The sequence below is a fragment of the Paralichthys olivaceus genome, chromosome 18, assembly GCF_024713975.1.
Source record: "Paralichthys olivaceus isolate ysfri-2021 chromosome 18, ASM2471397v2, whole genome shotgun sequence".
Taxonomy (NCBI): Eukaryota; Metazoa; Chordata; class Actinopteri; order Pleuronectiformes; family Paralichthyidae; genus Paralichthys; species Paralichthys olivaceus.
Window position 1 is genome coordinate 9,471,723 of NC_091110.1, and position 22,310 is coordinate 9,494,032.

At 40.0% G+C, this 22,310-nt stretch overlaps 2 protein-coding genes across 4 annotated transcripts; one reads left to right on the plus strand and one right to left on the minus strand.

Annotated features, from left to right (window-relative positions):
- Nucleotides 1-687: 687 nt before the first annotated feature.
- On the plus strand, nucleotides 688-4,949 carry LOC109642613 (sphingosine 1-phosphate receptor 3). Of its 2 annotated transcripts, none has more exons than XM_020107463.2 (2): nucleotides 688-974; nucleotides 1,934-4,949. In XM_020107463.2, the coding sequence occupies exon 2, from the start codon at nucleotides 2,024-2,026 to the stop codon at nucleotides 3,179-3,181; it is 1,158 nt and encodes a 385-aa protein (XP_019963022.1). In that variant the 5' UTR covers nucleotides 688-974; nucleotides 1,934-2,023; the 3' UTR covers nucleotides 3,182-4,949. The 2 variants fall into 2 exon arrangements, with proteins under 2 accessions (XP_019963022.1, XP_069369965.1); XM_069513864.1 differs by having other exon boundaries at nucleotides 702-936.
- shc3 (SHC (Src homology 2 domain containing) transforming protein 3) lies at nucleotides 4,864-21,477 on the minus strand. 2 transcript variants are annotated; one of them, XM_020107457.2, is made up of 13 exons: nucleotides 21,368-21,477; nucleotides 18,699-19,662; nucleotides 15,314-15,384; nucleotides 13,569-13,632; nucleotides 12,159-12,278; nucleotides 11,450-11,503; nucleotides 11,292-11,343; nucleotides 11,074-11,203; nucleotides 10,825-10,978; nucleotides 10,484-10,577; nucleotides 10,209-10,400; nucleotides 8,204-8,529; nucleotides 4,864-8,065 (listed from the first exon to the last, which is right to left on the minus strand). In XM_020107457.2, the coding sequence occupies exons 2-13, from the start codon at nucleotides 19,341-19,343 to the stop codon at nucleotides 7,937-7,939; spliced, it is 2,031 nt and encodes a 676-aa protein (XP_019963016.2). In that variant the 5' UTR covers nucleotides 19,344-19,662; nucleotides 21,368-21,477; the 3' UTR covers nucleotides 4,864-7,936. The 2 variants fall into 2 exon arrangements, with proteins under 2 accessions (XP_019963016.2, XP_069369964.1); XM_069513863.1 differs by lacking the exon at nucleotides 21,368-21,477 and having other exon boundaries at nucleotides 18,699-21,353.
- Between the last annotated feature and the right edge of the window lie 833 nt (nucleotides 21,478-22,310).

Here is a 22,310-nt window from a genome sequence, read left to right on the forward strand (position 1 = left end):
GCTCTCTCTCCCTCTCTTTGTCCCTGTGTCATGCCAGCACACAGCAGGGAAAATCAGACGTTAGAGCTGTGTTAGCATTTGCTATATGTGATCTGTATCTGCAGAGACGAGGCTTTGTCACGCTGTGACATTTGCTTGAACTTTGGATAGAATGTCACTGTGCACTAGGAGGTATTAGAGTTTTGGTCTGAGTTTTAGTTCAGCTCTGTTATCATAATTTATTCTAGCTGTTGCTTTTATTTGTGGGTTTACATTTAGTTACACACATGTAAACATTTTAAGCAATTTAAACTTAAACACATTTTTTTCTTTCAAAACTATGTGCATTATTTACTTTGACTTCTTTGTTCGGCCCCATCCACTAACATGGAGGAGGCGGATTTGGGACCTATACTGCAGCCAGCCAATGGAGGGGATTTGGTTTCCCTTTTGGGGAGCAGTCACTTCATCCATCTTTTGGTGTAAATGGTAGTTTACTTTTTTCCAGTTTCAATAAAATCTTGCAAAAACATTCAAGTAAGAAGGTGGATTGAATTAAAATATAAATGATACATTTATGACTGTTTAATGTTTTTAAGTTCATTATCCTACATAACGCCATCAACTAAAAACACTTTTTTTTTAAAAGTAATCTATCTGTGACAAATACACATTTCCACATGTGGCTCCTGTGTTTTCGTGCATCGACCTCCAGCAGCTCCTGCAGCTTCAGCCCCTGCAGCCTCTCTGCGCTCCTCCTGTCCGGGCTGCAGCAGCAGGGAGGGAGGGGTGTGACTTCCAGACGACGGTCCAGTCTCAACTCTCAGTTTGGACATCAGAGAAAAAGATGAGGAGCTGCGCTGCTGCACCGAACCAGCAACGAGGAGTCATTTCAAAACCCTGAAGGAAAACCAAATGTTGGACAAACGCAGGATCAACTCCACGACGATGAAATGTGTGAGTTTAACTTCGAGGTGAATCTGAAGCTTTGCGGGGTAAGTTGTAGTTTGGGTTCACATTTGGGGAAAGAGGCGTCGTCAAAGAATTGATTGAGTTATAAAAATCATTTCATCGTGTATGTGTATGTGATTTCAAATTCAACTTTAGCTAAAAGTGGAAGGTGTGAACGAGCCGCTTCTTCAAGATTAATATGTAAACAAACAAACAAACAAACAAACAAACAAACAGCATCGTCATTTGTTTTAATTGAATTAAGTTATTTCCTGCAGCTGACTTATTAAAATATAATATTTCGTTTTCTAAGGAAACAGGAAAGCAGATTAGAAGTTCTCAAATTTCCCCTAAGAGATAAAAAAGTATTCTCTGACTTCCTCTATCTATCTATCTATTTATATTTTTTGTGTAATTTCCTTTCTGAACAAGAAACCATTACAACATATCAATGAAAAATAAAATCTGATGTTAGAATCAGATTAGAAGACACTAACAGCCATGATATTGAACCCCCTGGCGGTGAGAGTGCCCCCAGGGGTCCGCAGGGCCTGGGACCCACTGAACTAGATTATTCAAATTCAATGGTCTGCATGTTATAAAACACTTTTTTTAGTTCAGTTACAATTTTGCAATACACCCGTTCACACACAATCATACAGTGCATCTATGTGCAGCACTTTCTCGATCATACACTCATACTTCACTGGTTCAGCTGTAATCCAGCTGGTGCAGATGTAATTTGGTAATTCAGAATCTTGCCCAAGGACACTTTGGCACACGGGATGAGGGAGAGTGGAACCAATCTGCTGACCTTCTGGTTAGTGGACAACCCGCTCTACCTCCTGAGCCACAGCTGCCAAAGCCTACAATTCTTGGGCTGGGGCATCAGATGATACTGTATTATCTAAATCCATCTGATCATATCATTGCTGTATTACTGATTAAATAACAACAGTATGGAAACATAAATAAAGCTGCTTTCTACACTCATGTTCCTCAGGTCTCCAACCGCAGCTGAACACGTGGATCTGCTGACGCTGGATTCCCTGCTCACCTCCACCAAGTGTCAGCCTCTGCCTCCACTGTGAAGATGATCAACCATCAGATATACCTCCACTACAACTACACGGGGAAGCTGGCCAACCGGCCCAGCATCGGCAACAGCCCGGGCACCATGGACGCCAAAACCATCGCGTTCTTGGTCGTATGCAGCTTCATCGTCCTGGAGAACCTCACCGTGCTGGTGGCCATATGGAGGAATCACAGGTTCCACAACCGCATGTACTACTTCATCGGCAACTTGGCCCTGTGCGACCTGCTGGCTGGCGTCGCCTACCTGGTGAACCTGCTGCTGTCTGGAGAGAAGACCCTGCAGCTCTCGCCCGCCCTCTGGTTTGTCAGAGAGGGCAGCATGTTCGTGGCACTGGGTGCATCCATCTTCAGCCTCCTGGCCATCGCTATAGAGAGACACCTGACTATGATTAAAATGAGGCCATATGACGCCAACAAGAACTACAGAGTGTTTCTGCTCATCGGGACCTGCTGGCTGATTGCCATATCTCTGGGAGCGTTGCCTATTCTGGGCTGGAACTGTCTGGATAACCTCCCTGACTGCTCCACAGTCCTCCCTCTCTACACCAAGAAATATGTCGCTTTCTGCATCACCGTCTTCATGGTGTTGCTCTTGGCCATGTCAGTGCTTTACGCCCGAATCTACATCCTGGTGAAGTCCAGTAGCCGAAAGGTAAGCAAGCACAGCAACTCAGAGCATGCCATGTCCCTGCTGCGCACTGTCATTATCGTGGTTGGGGTCTTCATCGCCTGCTGGACGCCCATCTTCGTCCTGCTCCTGGTGGATGTGGCGTGCGAGCAGCGCTGCCCCATCCTCTACCATGCTGACTGGTTCATCGCGGTGGCTGTGATCAACTCGGCCATGAACCCGGTGATTTACACTCTGGCTAGCCGAGAGATGAGACGGGCCTTCCTGGGTCTGGTGTGTGGCGTGTGCTACAGGAGGGAGGCGTCTACGAATGGCAGCGGGAACAGGCAGTCGCTGGAGCCCAGCCACAGCAGGAGCAAGTCATGGAGCAGCCAGAACAACCCCAACCAGAACCAGCAGGGCTCCCGACAATCGGAGGTGGAGAAGGAGCAGGAGACGGACAGGGCCCACGGCGAGGTCTCAGTGGTGGCAGGAGGGGCCACCCAGGCTGTGCATGATGGGGAAAAACTAAAAGAAGGGAGCCAGTAGAGGGTAAGGGTGGTCCTGACACAGGCTGGTGGGCCTGAGCAGTGGTCACAGTGGACAGAAGTGATGATGAAAATGGAAAAGTGTTCTGACTGATCTGGAATAAAGGATTTCTTGAAGGAAGGAAGGACTTGAGGCGTCGCTGCAGGGCAGCAGCTCCTCCTTTGTGCTTAACATTGATATATCTGCATCATCCATTATCTGAAAACTCATTGAAATGTTAGATTGATCTGTGAAGCCAACACTGTGTCAAGCACAGGTCATATTTCATCACTATTGCATGGGACTTGTGTATGGTAGTTATTTACGCAACAGACAAATCACACATTTAATTTTTTCAAACTTGCATCGTCACAAAGATAAAAGTTCTTTTCTGAGTTCATGCAAAGTTGACAGTGTTGTGATATGTTTTTTTCACAGGGCAAATTAATGGTGCTCTAATAAACACATTTGCCTCTGTGGTTACACGTGTGACCATAAGACAACTGCAGTTATTCAAATGAAAGTGCAATATAGTAGTATTATAGTCCTGCAAAAACAATGTTATGAAGAATGATTGTAGACAGTATTACAGTGTAGTGATAAGCAGTATTTATTATTCTATGCAGTCATTTACTCAGTAATACTACTGTGCAGTTGCTGTAATCAAAGCTGCATCGTAAATAGTATATGAGTTAAAAACACATGTTGAATATCTTTTATCATTATTATTATATCAGTGGCATCGTGTTTAAATGACCTGCATTAGCTGTGCAGAGAACTGATGCAGCTCATTAAACAGCAGTGGTTTTTAGAGATCGCAGAGCGCCATCTCCTGGTTAGTGATAGTAGTCCTCAGCGCTCAATAAGCTGCATGCTCAGTGTTGGATATCTTCAATCCTCATTTTAGTAACAAAGCTTTAACCGCTTCGATTGTCTTTGTGTCATTTCATCTTATTCCAGAGATGGAAATGTTTGATATCAACGATAAAAGCATGAAGCAGAAAACAAGAAGTGTTCGGGAAGCATGTGAATGCTGCATGTGGATTATAGAATTAGATGCAACGGTTTTTATGGTGCAGTAAATATGACTTTAACATGGTAAAGAAAGAAAACTAAATATACTGTCAGGATAATTCACCTTGATCACCTCATGTGGCCAGTAGAGGGCGCAGTTCTACCATGTTTGAGCACATGCATGCAATTGATCAACTTATTTATCTAAACTGATTTATCATACTACAAATAAACTTTTCACTTACTTTTAATGGTATCTTCCCATGCATTTAGTTTTTTTATGTCCAATCAGCAGCCTCTATAATACAAATACTCAACAGCAGCATCTCTTTCCAGGAACAGCCTCCCCGTCATTTGGAATAATTCAAATTTGATACTGTGTGTATTTTTCTTTGTAACCTTTTCAAACAAAAGAAAAGTGTAGATTATCTAGAATAACAGCAACTCTTGTTGTCATCGTCATATTTCTATTTATGTCTGTTCTGCTATAGACATCAATCAGGACACGTTAAAATAAATTAAATTAAAACAATGTGCATGGCTAGATACAATGGAACTACCTGAGAAAATTCGTTGTTTCATGTAATGCCATTTTAGAAGAGATTTTAGAAGGATTTGTTATGACTGTGACTAAAAACTGCTTCTACCATTAAAAGTCGAATGGATTCGTACAAAACATACCACAGAGATTCTACACATTCACGGTTTTATTGCCAACAGTCATACAGAATAATGATAAACCCATACAACCAAAAGATTAAATCTGTAAACATCATTTGGACTCGTTTCTCTTTGTTTTTATTTGAGTTTTTTCTTCTTTTTTTTAACTGTACCTGCTCCAAAATAGTGAATTTCTTGTGTGATTCCCTCTGACAAAGATTTACTCAGAATCTGGAAATGATACATTTATAATATATAATAGAGAGGGAGGGAGATAAAGAGACAGAGAGATAGAGAGAGAGAAAGGAAACAGTAGTCTCAAGCAGCAACACTCAGCAGGGCAAAACACGACCTCTAGTGAACAGGCATGCCCCATTGAAGATCAGCTATTGCACTTTGAAGAGAGAGAAAGAGAAAATAAAAACAACATTTGTACAAATAAAAGGCACATTTTCATTAACAGAAATCCGGAAAGAAGCCATGTTCTTATTTATGTCCCAGCGTGTCGGTTTGGTTCCATAATTTCTTTACACTAATTGAAGGATTCAAGTATGGAAGTTGTTCCTGCTGTCGTACATCACACATTTTGCAGAGTGATTCAACAAATTCGCTTTTCAGACACAGATCTCGAATGAATGCATTACATTAGAATAGTGCATTAAAAAAACAAAAAACAATTTTGCACGTGATTCCATCTCCAGAGATATAAGATTTGATGACATTATGTCACAGAGATCCAGACAAATTAAAGGTTGATGGGAGATAACTGTCAAAAAAAGAAATACTCAGTGATTCTTTGCATTCCTCTCCCTCAGAAAATATGTTATTTTTCTCACAGGACACAAGGAATCTAAAAGTCTTAATGGGCTTTAACCAAAAGTGGTGATTTTTTTTCCAATGATCCCAATACAATCCCAAAGCTCTTTGCTTAATATCTGTTTGTCGTGAGATGCATTTACTGTACAGTCCCTCTTGCAGCAAAATACAGGCACGTTATGTTACATTGCATCTGTCTTGTCAAACCCATTGAACACATGCTGATTTTGGTTCAACTGAAGTGGTCCAGTACATATCAAACACAATGCCCCATTCATTTGGTATCCATCAGAGTACTGATAATATTATAAGGATGTGAGCATTTTAAAACTGCTGTGTACGATTTCTAGCCTTTTTTTCTATACGATTGTGTATAGTGGACTTCAAAATGCAAGTTAACTGTGAGCTGTCCTCAATAAAGGTGGAGTCTGATTTTACCAATCAATACATGATGGCCTCCTCTGCTACTAACTGATAAAAAATGGGACCTGGAGTGAGTGTGACAGACTGGGGTTGACAAGTGTTTATGTGATGACATCTAGTGGCAATAAGGCAACATTACCATAAGATATTGACATAAATGTCTATCATCATTAATATTGAGCATTTGTGTAATTAAGCCTCATTAGTATAAAGTGTAAATTACATCTCAACACATGGATCATTTGTTTGGTACTACTGACACAGATGATCTAACTGACCTAACTGACTGATTGTGCTATTCATTTGTGATCATTCAAACAATAATAATAATAATAATAAGAAGAATCTTTTAAAAATACTGTATGTGAGAATATGAAGCAATAATTTGTATTAATTGTTATCTTGGTTGCTTCTAACAGCCTGTGTACTGATGCTCCATGTAAAGAACTCTGGACAACAAACATTAGCACGTCAATTGAGAGAAATAAGAGTTGTGATATAACGATTAGCATATTGAGCTTTGATGACTTTGCAGAGCCTCTTGGTGGAAGCTACAAAAATAGTGATTGATAAAGTGGGCTGGCTAGCGAACAGCAAGGTATTACATTTCAGTCGATGTATTATCCAATAAGAATAGTTTGGTTAAATGTCACGGGCCTACTTTGTGCTAGCAAGCAAGCTAATATTGACAGTCTAATATGGTCTATCATCTCGAATAGAGTTTATGGTGAAATTCTAACTTAAGCTACGTCATCTTGCAACATGACGCCAAACTATCACAATTATTCTCTCGTCTGTCACGTCAATATTTTGGCAGATGGCGGGCATCCTCACTCGTGCCAACCAATAGTGTGCAACCACACACACACAACTCTTCAACAGGATGCTGACTGATGGCCTTCAGGGTCATTACAAAAAACATTTTTGAGAATGTTACATTAAATACCTTTAAATGTTCACAAAAAGCAAGAAAACGTGAATTAAAACAAATCATTGACTACACACCTAAAAGAAGAATCCAGAGGAAACCGATTCCGAAATAATCCCTAGTTGAAAAGCATAAATATTTTACAGTGTCAGCATACACAAGCACCTCTTCCAAATAAAGGGGCATCAAGGTCTACGAACAATGTCCACAATAACAGTTGATTTGAAGTCATGCGACTGTGACACAAGAAAATACTTCATAAAAAAGATTATCTTTAAAGCCATTGACAGCACTATATGAAGGATGTCTGTTCACACCCCAAAACTGTGTCACTACTGCAAAGCAAAACACATTCATTTCTAATTCCCAATAAAAGCAGATTTCATATAGTGACTAATTGAGTGAGCTGTCACGCTATTGGTGAGGCTAAAGGACATTTTTCTCCTAAATTCATTATAAACTGCAATTGTTGTCCAAACTGTTTTTGTTTCCGACATCTTAGCCAACGGATCCTGTAGAAATGTGGTTGTGCTTGACAGACAAAACTAAAATTTCAGGTTTTTATTCTAAAATACGCTTGTTAACACCTCTTTGAGGTTTGATTTGCTTCATCTAAACTACAAGAACTGTCTTTTTTTTAATTATCTTTTAAAACACCAAATCAAGATAGTTTGTCCAAATGCACCTATGTCTTCTCAAAAATATAGCATTTCAGTCATCACAACAAAATAACAGTTCTATAAATATTTTTTTCATCTTAAACAAATCTTGCATCTTCCAGTGCCTCCTGTAAAATAACCGCAGGCCAACTTTTCCCATAAACACCGCCACTGCGTAGAGCCTTTAAGCATCTTCTGTTCATGTGTCATCTTCAAGTTTCAGGATGTAGGAGAGACAGTTCCGAGCTTCCTGTTTACCGTCAGGCATCACAAGCATCACTGTTTCCTTCCAACAGGCTGTAGGAGACACAGTTCACTCCCGGCTGACACAATAGGCAGATTGTTGTCACGGTGATGGCCAATAAGGTGGCTAATGCTGTCAAATATGTGATCTTTTGTCCGTACCTTTGGGAAGAGAAAGACATGTTATGAGTCTTTTACTTGCATGATGAAAAAATAAATTTGTACTCACTGATAACTTAACCAATCACTCATTTCTATATCCTTTCAAACACCGCTACATGTCTTTGAACTCTGTCTTACCGTGCCCTCAGGGTCCACCAGTAGTAAGTGTTTGGCAAGTCCATTGTGCATGCCCGTCAGTACATAAGACCCAGGGTTGGTCGTGCTCTTGCGGACCAGGAAGTCCCCGTCTTCTCTCAGCAGCTTTTCAGCGTCACGGCGGCTCATTTTGCCGTGATACCATGTCTGGCCCTCCAGCTCCTCCTGCGCCCGGAAGGCCAGTGAACGCACTAGAAGAGGGCTCGAGTTATCCATGGATGCTGCCTTCTGAAGACCAGACACCTGGGACTGGGCCTGTGCCTGGCACGGGGGATGGGACTGAGACTGAATGGCGTCCTCAAAGGGCTCTGTTATAGGTGGGGGCAGGGCCGAAAAATTCATTAAGCAAGGGAGGAAATATCCAGCATAGTTTTTAACTTGACATTGTACAGAAGTCAGGATTTATAAAGTATGGTGAGCCGTAACTCATCTCTTGGAAGTTCAAGGTAATCACAGGGTTGTTATTTCTTCATGATTTTGAAAAGATTGTAATTGGATAATTATTGTAATGGTCCCCTGCAGAATTGTTACACCAAGTATTGCAATGGCGTAATGTTTTGAATGAGACATCATTATGATGAAATGCATTTCACACATTCAAGAATATAGACAGTGTTTAAGAGTTAAACTGAATGTGAACAAAAAATTTTTTTTAAAATCACAAGAAAGCTCCTGGGTCACTTCCAGGCAATTAGGGAATCTGGTGATCTCATGTTTCACAACTCAGTGCAAACAAATCCCAAAACAAACCTACCTCTCAACCTCGCCTCCATAATGAAACTGGCTCTGTGTCTTGTGGTGATTACCCTTTGGTTTACAGTTTAAAACAATCCCTCACTGCAAATACCCTGATATGACATTACAACAATCAGAGACTGTTGTTACAAAGTCCAGTACAACTGATCTGTAAACCCAGAAATATTGCTCATACTGATGAGGATGTTATGTATGGAATTAAACTGCAGTATACTTTATCAGTGGAGTGCCTAAAAGTGAATTTGTAGAACTTTAAAGAATATATATTCTCAAACTTTTACTCCATGTATGCACTCAATATTTATACAAATACGTAAGTAAATACACTTCCATATTTACCATATATGTCATTAATTATAAACTGATGACACAGTGCTGCACATGCTAAACAGTTGTTAGCCCATTACAGAGGCACCACAAACAAAGTCATCACAATATCTCGTGCTTGTCTTGAGAGGAAACTAATGCACATGAGGCAAAGACACAGAATCAAACAAGAGCTGAGTGTGAAGCCAAGAAGACAAAACCACTAAACCTGTTTAACAGTTAGTGCAAATGATAGTAGAGAAAATGCTTGGGTCTGTGACTAATCATAAAAGGTACATTTTATTTAACAGCACTATATATAATCTATTATATGGTGATTCAATGAATGGCTTATTGAATAACTTTAAGAATCAGTTAAAGACTTTTTTCTGAACTGTGTTCCGCATGAAACTGCTTCAAATTTGATTGAACTTATTTTCTGGTGCTGGTGTTTGTTAGGAGAGGAACAAAGTGTTTCTGGAGGGAAATATTGAATAATTTAAATTTCATATAACAGTTCATTCTATGAATAGTACAGTTGACTTCTCACATGTAATTTGTGTCATGCGTTCTTCATACATGCAGTATCTTCATGTAACTTATCTTTCATGTATGATAATAATAGCAAAGCTCAGGTGGAAGTTTGGAGGAGGGAAGAATAAAGTGGTGCGCCATCGACAATGGCCTCCTATTGTCCTATTGTATTCACTGTGACATGATGTTATTATAATGCCACATCGACATCGCTGGGAAAACAAAAGCTAGGAATCCTCTTTAATTAATTGCCTTACAAAGTTCTTCTGAAGTCAAGGCACAGATACTTTGCTTCAAAAGGTGAGTTTAAAAAACGCTTTGCCAGAAATCCATTGCATCTACACAGGGAAACAATAAAAATACACTGAATTCTGAAAAAAACAAGACTTACTCATGTCAAACAGGTCCTTCTGTGGGCTCTCTTTGGCTGCAGCTGCCATGCCCTTGGTCACATTTTCTGCCTCTGCCTGGAGGGCTGCGAGTACCTGGGCATCAATCTGCTGCGTGTTCACGTACATGGGCATCTCTGCTGTTTTCGGTGCCTGACCTTTACTCTCCGGCAGACTGCTTATGTCAAATGATCCTGGACGTTCAGAGAAACAACCACAGTCACTGGTGAAATTCTGCTAAATCAAATGTGTATGTAGCTGATGTGGCTTTTCTTACCCTGTTGTATGAATATGGGTTTTCTTTCATCTCCCCAGTTTTCTCCACAGTGCCGCCCCTGGTAATATGTCTGATCTACCGACCCTGGGCCCATCTGATGACATACAAACACACAGTGAATAGTTCTGAACTAAGTAAGTGTTTCCAAGTGGACTGCGGATAGTTTGTTTTGGATTTGTTCTGATGATGATGGATGAAATCAATCTGTATAACTTCATGTTTACTCTTCTTAGTTTGTAGAAAAAAAGCCAGTGAACACAAAGTGGACCAGAACTAAAATTAAACTGTGTCTTTGTGTTTTTCCTGATCCAGACCAGGTACCTTAAGTCCATCTATCTTACCTGGCATCCATCAGCTGCTGCATTCTGACTGGTCAGCCGGGTATCGATGAAGCCTCCAGGTGGTGGCATCTTTCCAGGGATGTTGTTATAGTACGGATGTTCTGCTGACTCCTCCTCTTCTTCTGTCCATGGTAGATCCTCCACGTTTAATACCCTGGGAAAATAAAAAAAACATGGTATGAAAACTCAACACTACAGTCAAAGTGAGATCCTTTTGCGTGTTGTCTGAGTGCATTGTGAACACTGTACCTGTCGTGTGTGGAGGACAGCTTGCTTGAGGGACACTGCAGATACTGCTGAAAGCGAAGGTCGAAGGCCTGGCCGATGGTGCTGATGACGTCCTGGGCCAGTCCGTCAGAGCACTCCAGGATGTGACACGCTACAGAGAGTCGGAGCAACAAATTTTAATGAACATGTTGCATGTGAGATATGAGACAGTACAGGGGATTGAAGGAATTAACACGTACCTCTTCTGTTAACTGGGTCCTTTGCTACATAGGCAACGTAATCTGTTGTGTCCTGAAAGTAAAACAAATTAAATATTTTACAACTGTTGTAATAAATAACAAATCTATCACAAAACACAGATGCCAGTTAAATTGAAGCAGGTCATTGAGTCACTTACAGGGTCTCCTCCTGATGCAAAGGAGATGGACTGCATGTGATGGTTGGCTATGATCTGTGTCAGGAGTAAAATCGTAACCGTACATGTGAATTAACCAACATTTCTGGATGATTTGGTTAATCTGACATCGTTTGCTGTGAGTATCAAGACTGACAGTGGGGGAAAAGAATAACGAGTCAATCACTGACCAGAAAGAAAAACAATTCTATTTTAAATATCCGGATGGTATATCTGCTTAGACCATCAAGCTGCCAACTTCCCCTGGCTTTTCCAGTAACATCCGTAGAGGGCATGTCCTCCTGGTTGTCTTACTCTTTTTTTTCCTCTGCTCTTTCGTTACATAAGACATCTTTCTTTTTAGAAAAAATCTCATCACCTTTGCAGAAGCTAAAAATAAGACGTCCTCCATTGTGACTCTAATTTTAGAAACAAGTCTTCTGGTCACTTTTTCAGCTTTTTATTTTACCATTGACACAATCCATGGTACGCTGTTGAGAATATTCTGTGATCATCTTCAGTGAAGCTTTTATAAATATCTCCATTTTCCCTGATTCAGTGTTACTTGTGTACAGCAGCAGTGGACATTAAAAGTATTTGGGGTGATGTTTTCAAAAGACCATCTAACACAATGTTACCATTTTCTCATACTGTCATAGTGGTATCATGAACATGTATCACATGTGTACATAGTTTTTGTTTGCAAACTGACCTGTTTGCAGTCGGGGGTCATCAGGTTGAGGCTACTGGTGGAAATGTTCAGGTTGATGGACATGCCAGCGAACTGCAGGTTGCTCTTGCCCAGGATACTTGACAGAGCTTTGGATGGTGGCTGACGAGGACATAGACAGACACAACTGAAGCCACAGCCAGCAGCTAGGTAATTTATCTTAGCATACCGATATAACAGAGGGAAACAGCTAACATGGCTATTTAGTACGCCAATAAAATCCATGTTCCAAGCTCAGTAATGTTGCATCTCATTTATTTCATATATTAAAAATAAAAAAGTTGCGGTACTGAGTTACTTTAGTACATAGCCAGCTAAGCTAAAAACCACATCTCTGCAGTCTTATTGTTAGAAAAAACTGTACTGCAAAACTTGGTTGAAGGACATGGACCAGGGACATGGATCAAGAAAAGATCTTTATAGTTCAGTGTGGATCTGGACTAAAGGGATCGTGCAGGTATTTTTTCCACTTTTTTAAACATTGCAAGGTGTTTTTTTCCATTTTCAAAAACTTCCCAGGGAATAATTGAGGGTCGTTCAAGATACGATTCAGACAGTGCAGATCCAAATAAAAAACTGAATGTAGTGGATTTAAATATGGTTTCATAATGGAATTTTGTCTCTTAGCAAAGGTATGCGTTCAACTAAGTGCCATTCTAGTTGTTTAAGTTATATTGATGATAGATTGGTCCAATCTAATACTGTAAAGGAGATTGTTAAAGTCTGGATACTTAAAATACTATAAATAGTGTTTTTAATAAAGAGGAGAGGCAAAACAATTTGCCAAACCCATTCAGGATTCTCAGCGTCAAGCTGAAGTGTGTTTGCCACAATAACATTATCTTACATCTCACATCTATTCTGAGGGAGAAACTAGTCGGCGCTGATTCTGTGTAATATACTCTTCCCTGACATTTGAACAAGCTCTAGAGAGCAGAGTAATGCTTCATTTCACACCCCACATTAAGACACAGTCTCCTCACACGCTGTGGACACACACCATGCACATGCACACACACACAGTAGCTCAGCCTTCTGATCACAGATATTGTGCACTACATGAGTCACTAAGAGCTGTGCACCGTGTGCAATACATCGTGGGCTGGAGCTACGCCCACGCACATACAGTCCCATACCTCTTCATCTCTCTCTTTCTCCTCCACTTCTCTCTCTCTCTCTCATCCTTTCTTCCCCTCTCTATCTGTCTCCCTCTTATTTAACAGGGAGGAAGGATGAGAGAAAAATAACTTACATAGACACTGCTATATATAGAACACAGAAGGATAAATGACTTTCTAATGCTGCTTCCTCTTTTTCTATCTACTTTACATTTCACTAACATTCATTGACTCCTCACTCTCATTGCATCTTTCTATGCCTCCATCCATGTACCTTTCTCTTCCGCAGAGCTCCTTTGGTCCCTGGAACAGCCTCACACACCAGGCTGATGGCTTCCCTGGAGGGAGAGAGAGAGGTCGATGAAGCCAAGATGGTGACCACACACAGCCAAAGCGCCACAGCTATGTTGGCGTTAAATTAGACCGTGTGACGCACTTTGACAAGAAGTGCATTTTGTTGTCTTAGCAGGAGCAACACTCAAGAGTGTAGAGTCATGCTTGTGGCTCTAAGAGGCTGTAAATGTTGACCTCAGCACGCTCACAGTGACAATGTTAAACACTAATATTTAACCGGTATAATGTTTATCATGTTCACCATTTAAGGTTATTTTATTTTCGGCCCCCTAATTTCTGAATTTTGGAGGGGGATGGTGTCAGGAAAGCAAACTGTCAGGAAAATGATTTGTGAATGTATTGATCAATTTGCTAATGCTGCAATCTGTCCTATTAAAAGACAGATTTGAATATGCCTTTCTTATAATTAGATTAATTAATATTTTAAATAGACAAATAGACAAAAAAATATTATTATTTATGGTTTGCCTGAAGTCTATAGGCTGTTACATAAGATGGCCACAGGGGGCCTGAGACACTATTTAGAATATGAGAGTATATCTGACACCATGAGGACTAGTAAAATACAATGGACCTCTAGAAACCAGCTAACTGTGTCTGCTATAGTGTCGCACATCAGATAGTGAAATCCAAAACTGTCTCTAGATAAGTGATCCATTTTATTCTGCTGTCGCTATAAACATCCTGTCTTTTTTATATGAAAGACAAAAACATGAGGATCAAACAGTGGCTTAAAGATTCAGTTGATTTGACACAAGAAGTCAGATTTCCCTCTGAGATGATGTGAATGTTAGTTTCATAACAGAAACAAAAATGTTAATTTGTGTATCTTCTGGATAAATCATGCAGACCAGTGGGTTCTTTGAGAAACACATAAATCTAATAATAGCAAGTGAATGAGACATAGGTTTGTCTGTTAGTTTGTCTCTCTTTCACCCTCTCTGTCTTTCACTCTGTCTCTCTTTATTAGAGACACACAAACACAAACAGTGTGAGGAATGAGAGAGAGAGAGAGAGAGAGAGAGAGAGAGAGAGAGAGAGATTGGGTCACTGTGTGTCAAGCAGAAAAGTAGACATGACACAAACTGATTCACTATCAGCCTTTGCCTCACTGCACATTGGTCAATGACTTTAAAGAGACACACGGACCCACAGATGTTTCCATGCAAACAAATTGTGATAAGAGGAAACCTATAAATTGATTAATACAGGACATATAAATAAATCCTATGATGTTTTAAATTTGGTTGAATATACAGGATTTAAAGTAAAAATAGCCTATACAAAGTTTTACAAAGCACAATTCAAAGCAATGCAACAAACTAAAACAATGACCTTAACCAAACATATAGACTGTTTTTGTCAGTAGAGAGTGAAGGAATTAAACTTAACCTCTTCATTAAATATCCCATTGACAGATTAGAATTATTACATTATTGTATTCCTGGAGGCTTAAGTTGTGCGACAGTCAACTACTTACAGTTACACTATAAGAAGTATTTTATTACTTTAAACATTATTACAGTAACAAGAAAATGTATGTTCTCAATGTTCCTATTTGTTCAGTAAAGGGATTTAGAAACTGCCAAACAAAAGTAGAGTTTGTCTTAAATTAAATCTATTAAACTGTGAAAAGTTAGAAAACTACATTCGGTGTGAACGTACCTTGTTATTTGTGACCTTGTGGTGAAATCCAATGATCTCATTGACCGAAGAACTTCTATACAGCCCAGGTACTGGAAAACAAGAGGAAATATGAATGAAATAAATATTCAAGAGGATTCCAATGTTAATATTAACATTTTCTTGTCTAGAATATCATGATGTACAGAAAAAAAACCCACAGCAGATTAGATTAATTTTTCAACTGAATCTCATTGAATTAAAACAGCTGCTAGAAAATGTTTCTGGCTTATGCACCATGCAAATATCAAAATATACATTTTGATATTTTATCACTGAATTAAATATAATCACACCAAACATATTGAGAATTCTTTTTTAAAACAATGATCTTATAAATGCATATGTAAGTTATGAAACTGAATATTAAATGTTAAATTAAAAGTAAAAAGACTTAAACCTGTATAAAACAGCAAATGTGTTTTCATAAACCTGCCGTTGTCATCTTTTTGTAGTTTCTAATTAAAAATAGAAACATCCTGTGGGAGTTCACGGAGCCAAGGTCTGACATAAAGTGGATGCAAAGTTGGGAGGAAAAAAAGTCAATGCTTGTACGTCATAATATGATTTGTAAACTGCAACAGTGTGTTACTGGGCAACATGAGATGACTGTCGTCCTCCAATCCCATAAAACCATCTTCCGCGCAGACCACCTACTCACATTACAACGCCTCTACTAATTAATATTGCACAGACTGGGAACATTTTGTGCTGATGAGTTTTTATCGTTACGAACATCGCATTCATAATCTTGCTGTAAACAAAACAGACGTCCAGACACACAAACGTTTCCATTTCAGGAAAGAAAACTTATTAAAGTCATAACTTTCACTTAAGGAGGCCTCTGCTCACCAGTGAGCGCTTTGCAAGTACCAGCAAACAAATAGCATTTTGTCAATGTGACATTTTTAATGTTCTCTATTCTTAGAACAGTGAGCATGAAGTGCACAATTCAGCAGGGTCAACAACAGTGTTAGAACTGTTAGAGACAATATTCTGATCATAACAGAGACACTTCTCTCCCACTGTACAACACACTGACAAAGAGAAACATGATTCACAAAGAAAAAGTAAACTTCATATATAGTAGTAATAATAATAATAGTCAAAATTAATGGGAGGCTGCAGCTCCGAAGAACAACATTACGTTCATGGCTCAAGTGCATATAAGGTCCATAAACAAATGTGAAAAATGGCTTCCATATCATTCAGTTTCACTCTAGTCACATTTAAAACAAAACATGTCACTATGACATGACGTGTTAGGCACTTTATATGTCTCTGTACAGTTCTGCACAGTCTACAAAGTACATACTAAATATATGGAATGAAATGGGTTGATGAAATGAGTAATACAAAATGTGGAAAAACTGCACCATTACAAATGATGAACATTGATTTTAACGTGCTGTAAGTAACAAAAACATACTAAACAATACAAATATTAACAAGATAGTTCAGTTTTTTAATATTTTTTTGACCAAATGTATAATGTATATGGGTGGAAGTTTAATTTGCAATACGCAACTCGTTCAGCAATAAAAGGACATGCTGACAGCAAAGCAGAGCTAAAATGAGAGTGAATATTGCTCAAACAATCAGCAGGTGTCCAAAAACACAATATTATATTGTATCTGCTGAATATAAACAACAGGCAATTGTTTTCAGCCTAAAAAAGTTAGCTGAGGAACCAGATATTTCCCTCAGGATACAGTGGAGACCAAAGCAGAGCGACAATGGGATTTAATATTTCACTTACATACAGCAGCTGTCCATATACTTGTCTCCAAATAAATGCTAATGTTGCTCTCTGTCAGCTGGATGTAAATAACAGGCTACTATTTGATAACAAGTTCGCTATAGCATCTGCACACAATGGTATAACATCAATGTGTTCACAGCTTGTTGTGCAGCAATCAACTAGTGAAAGATTCAATGCATATAACATATTTTGATTTATTCACATTATTGAACACTTCATTTAATACCATGCATTTTAACATACATGCTCATCTGTGTATATTTTGGTATCCCAAAAAGTGGCTTGCAACATCCGACTAATAACATTATAACAAAGAGACAACCCTATCAAATATGTTCAGATCCAAATAAAGTAATGATGCTATGAAATAACATTAAGATAATCATATACGACAAATGTACTTCAACATCTTTTGTGAATTAGAAGTTTTCATCACAAGCAAATAGTTACCATGAGCTGAAAGTGAGTGTAAACAATGTCACTGCCGATCAATGTCCCGTTACAGTAATGGCACATGATGTGCGAGGAGTGACCACATGACGCTAATTGAAAGTGCTGTGAGCAGAACACCATTTTGAACTCAATACACACAGGACTCAAACCACGGGGGGAGGCGGGGGAGAACGGACTGGACCCATTTCCCCTCTCGCAGTGTGGACGCTTTCAGCAGCATTGACTGGACAAATAAGCGCTTCTCTGCCTTAATGCGGTTAATGGAATGTCACACTGGTCACAGATACTGTGGTGCTTTGTTCAGGGAAGTTGTAGTAAGTGTCATGTGATGCCAATCCCACTGGCTAACTCGATTTGGAAAGTACAAAACCTGGCATCTCTGTTTACTGCACTCATTCCGCACCAAAATCTTAATTCTGTTTTTTTTTAAGTGCTGCTTCAATAAAAAAGAAGACGATGAGATAACATTGGTAAATGTTCAATTTGAAAATGGTTTGCTCCGTTTTTTTGATTCACTTCACACCTTGAGGAGCCAGGGCTCAGCATCATCACTCCTCATGCTACTGACTCATTGCCGGCATGATGACATTCACAGCTCTCGTAGTTATGCGCCAACTTGTGCTCCTTTAAATGATGTATGATGGCTGAACGGCATCGACGTGAGGTAGGGGGTGATGAGACAAACATGCTCTGTACGACTTCCATCGTTTTCACTATCGCTGAGCTGAAACAGCCATAGAGCTCATGCAGATGTACAGAAATAACACGTCACTGTGGTTAAAAAAGCATAACGCTGTGGCTCCACGTACACAAAACAGACATAAATGGAAATGTTTACAGCATGCTCCAAAAAAACGAGGCTGATGATCGCTGTTGTTATTTTGACGTCTTGAGTTTTTCCTTCACTTTTCTCCAATGGTGACCTTCTCTGTTTTCTAAATTATTCAATGTCTGTTTTCTGTTGCTCCTCCTTTGCTCAGCCTGCCTGCATACACCCACTCAAGGGCATGTTGTGATGATCAACATTATCTCTTCTTTAAATCAACATGCAGGTAGCTATACATGCGTCTTTTAAACAAAGGAGAGACGTGGTAAGAAAAGAGGAGGAAGAGGAGAAAAACACAAATGACAGGGTGATTAGAGACCACCAACCTTCACAATGTATGTCACCCCTGGACCAGAGATCTTCTCGCTCGAGTGTAGCCACCCTCTGGAGGGTTTGCTCACTAGTCCACCACCTCCACCTGGATTCCAGTCCTCTCCACCCGGCTGGAGCTCATCCAGCCTGCTCTTCTTGCTCATGCTGACAGCTGTCTCCGGCTGCGAGCAGGGGGTCGAATGGGAGGCCAAGCTGCACAGAGAGCCGCCCACGCCAGAGACTGCCGCCGCTGCTGTTGATGCCGCACTGGGGCTCTGGCCACCGGAGCTGCCTGGGCCCGATCCCCCACCCCCCTGCAGCTTAGACACAGCCAGGTCCTTGACAGCCGAGGGCAGACCCTTGATGCCCAGCAGGCTACCTGAGTTGCTGAATTTCAGGTTGGACACCTTGTTGATGAGGGTGCACAGGGTGCCTCCATCTTCCAGGTGGTCAGACCCGTGGCCGGTGGTGGTGCTGGAAGCAGTGGTGGTGGTGGTGGTGGTGGAGGGCTGGACCTCAGTCGGGGGTGTGTAAGACGTCTCGGCTGCAGACTGGGGAGTAGCCGAGACCTTGGGATTCATGGACAGGCCGTGGAGAAGCTCATCGACAGATGTTACTGACTCATTCCTGAAGCGGTTGTATTTGGTACGGTGAAGCATACCCTTCTCTCTCTTGCTCTCTCCCCTCTCTCCACCAACCGACACGCACAGCCTGCCTCTCTCACAAGTGTGCTGGCAGACGTGGCTGAGCCGCGCTGATTACCCTCTCCTGTAACATAGCAGCAGCGGCACAGGCAGCAAACGCCTTTTAGCAATCACAGGCCACCTGACTGTAATTTTCTCTGCTGAGGTTACAGTGGCGGTTGTGTTGGACCGTGCCTCTGCTGCTGCTGCTGCTGTTGTTGCTTTTGCTGCTGCTGCTGTTGCTGCTGCTGTCACCACAGTCCAATCTGCTGTCAGTAAAATCCAGAGCTGCAATCTGATCCGTAAAAAGGAAATATACAGACACAATCCATGAAAACACAACAGTGAGGCAGAGGAAGAAAGGATGGAGAGGAGAAAAAACGGTTTCTTCCAGTGTTGTGGTGCAGCTTGTTTGGTTTCCAGTGGGGATGCTGCTGCTGCTGCCGCTGCCGATCTCTAGCCTCAAAAAAAAAAAATCCAAAAAGTGAGAGAACAGAGAAAGATGTTGTTGCTGATCACGGATGCTGCGAGGGAGGAGAAAAATACTCTCTACTGACTGCTGCTGCTGCTGCTGCTGCCTGCCTGCTTGCCGGCTCAGAGCTAAAGCATGAGTCACTGATCTGAGAAAACCTTCTCAACAAAAGGCTTGCTGAACACTGCAAATCACTTCCTGTTGGAGGGAGAGGAAAAAAAACCTCCCACTTACAGCACACTAGAACCAATCAATTTTTAAATTCCCCTGTCTGATATTAATTTAATGAAATTCTTTCGCTCATATTTGTTTTACCGAGAGAGGGAAACAAAGACTGAGCGGTACCTTGATGATTTAATATAGTAAAATAAACATATAATAATTTGCATTATTTAATGTACGTCCGACAATTTATATCTTAATTAAATGGATGGGCGAACTAATAAAAGTTATGATCGGAGGTTGAAAAAGACAAAATAATAAATTAATCAAAGAATTGATAATAAATAAGGTGAAATATGTAAGTGACAGCTATAATCACAGTGACAGAAAAAACAGTCTAACAAAAAATATGAAAACTTTGATTAAACATCATTTCAGTTTATCATAATGATGTCATTTTCTCAAGAGGGTGTTAAAGAAACCTCTATAAATCATTGTAAGATGCAATAAAGTAAAATCTTAGAATGAATGGAAATTTGTAACATCATTAATATAATGTCGTTGTTAATTTTATAACAGCTGCAGAATGTAGGTATACATCACTCCTAGTTCTTAGGTTTCAAAAAATGCTCTAATAACAGCTGTTCCTGCACAACATATTTACATGCATCCAATAATGCAAGAAGAATAAATATTTCTTTAGACATAAAACTGTTATGACACCATTTATCAAACATGGACACTAAATCTCTACCAGCAACAAAGGAATGAAAAATTCAGCTCCACTAAGAGGGAGGAGAAACGGATTCACACCTTGTCTAAAATATCCAGTAGTCGGTCCTGGTTGAACAACATGAATGAAACCATCTAAAACGACACAGTACGAGCGACATGTTTCTCAGGCAGATGAGTCAATGAAACAAGCGAAAGGATAACAGATAAAGCCCAGCAGCAGCAGCAGCAGCAGCAGCAGCAACGAAGCATCTTTGTCTCCGTGGTAGCAGAAAGCAGACAGCCAGACACCATTCATGTAAAAATGTCCTCAGGAGCATATAGCCAAGCTGAAAGACTGACACTCATTCATAAGCAGCTTCCGCTCTCTGCTGCAGATTTCGCACTGCAGTCCCTCCCAACATCTCTCTTTCCTGCCTGGCAAATATAGAAAAAAAAAAAGAAAAAAAGACAGCACGTCTGCCTTCTCTCCTCAGAAACAAAGGCAAACACAAAAGCAAGGGAGGAAAAAAGGGCAGGCCCTCGCAAATCAAAAGAGGAGGCAAAAGACAAAGCAGAAAAAGGGCAGAAGACGAGGAAAAACAATCATGCAATATTTAGTCTTTTATGTGAATGAAATAGCAGGCTGGCATACCAATGTTTCTGTGAATGGAAGCAAGGCCTTTCTACCTCTGCAAGGCAATCCCTAGGGATGGCATGGTCTTGTCCAATGAGGAGCCGGCTGGATGACTCATTCAGGGGAGGCTTGCAGAATAGTGGAAGAGACCATTTCTAATGCAGGTGTACGTTCTGTTTTCTCCTAAATACCCTTTAAAATGCTGCGCACATCGTCAGATTTGAGATGTTTGCGCCATTTGAAAATGATCACATGCGGTTTAAAGGATAATAAATGTGAAAAATTATCCGGGATGGAAAATAGAAAAATAGAAATGCCACCCCCGATGATTTTGACCGTTACCGTTACCATTATCAGTTTCTTTTTTTCTTTTCTTTTTTTTTTTATAATCACATTCATGTAAACAGTTAACCACCCACACATTTAATTAACAATTTACTGTTATGTGTATAAGGACAAATAGTACAAACACACAAGGACAATACATGTATTTTGCTTTTCAGAACAATATTTGTGTATAAAAAAACGCAGAATTAGTATCTAACCACAATTATTGCAACATTTTATGATTTTAAATGTGTATTTGAAGCTTGAAACATATAAAAGTTGTAATTATTGCCTAATTAAAACATATAACCCTCCTAGACTCATGTCTACGAGAGTAATCATTCTTTACCTAAGACAACGGTTCATTTATCAGCAGACAATAATTGGAAAGTATTTGTCAACTTCATTATATTATATTATTAACTTGCCATCGGAGCAAATAAATATCACTTCAATAAGGAAACAACCCTCTTTTATGTTTTTGTTACTGTTTGATATTTTCTATACAGCATTTTTTAAATGGACCTAACAATCAGTTTGTTATATTTTCCTTTTATATATTTTTCTTTCTTATTCTGTCTTCTGTAGAGGATCTTTCTTTTCCTCTTTTTATATATTACACACAGCATTTCAG

Excerpts from the sequence above, each read along its gene's own strand:
- LOC109642613 (XM_020107463.2), top strand. The coding sequence starts at position 2,024 with ATGATCAACCATCAGATATACCTCCACTACAACTACACGGGGAAGCTG.
- shc3 (XM_020107457.2), bottom strand. The coding sequence starts at position 19,343 with ATGCTTCACCGTACCAAATACAACCGCTTCAGGAATGAGTCAGTAACA. Across the intron at positions 10,979-11,073 it reads CTGTCCTCCACACACGACAG|GGTATTAAACGTGGAGGATC; the intron begins GTACAGTGTTCA and ends TTATTTTCCCAG. Across the intron at positions 8,066-8,203 it reads TGGTGGACCCTGAGGGCACG|GTACGGACAAAAGATCACAT; the intron begins GTAAGACAGAGT and ends CTCTTCCCAAAG.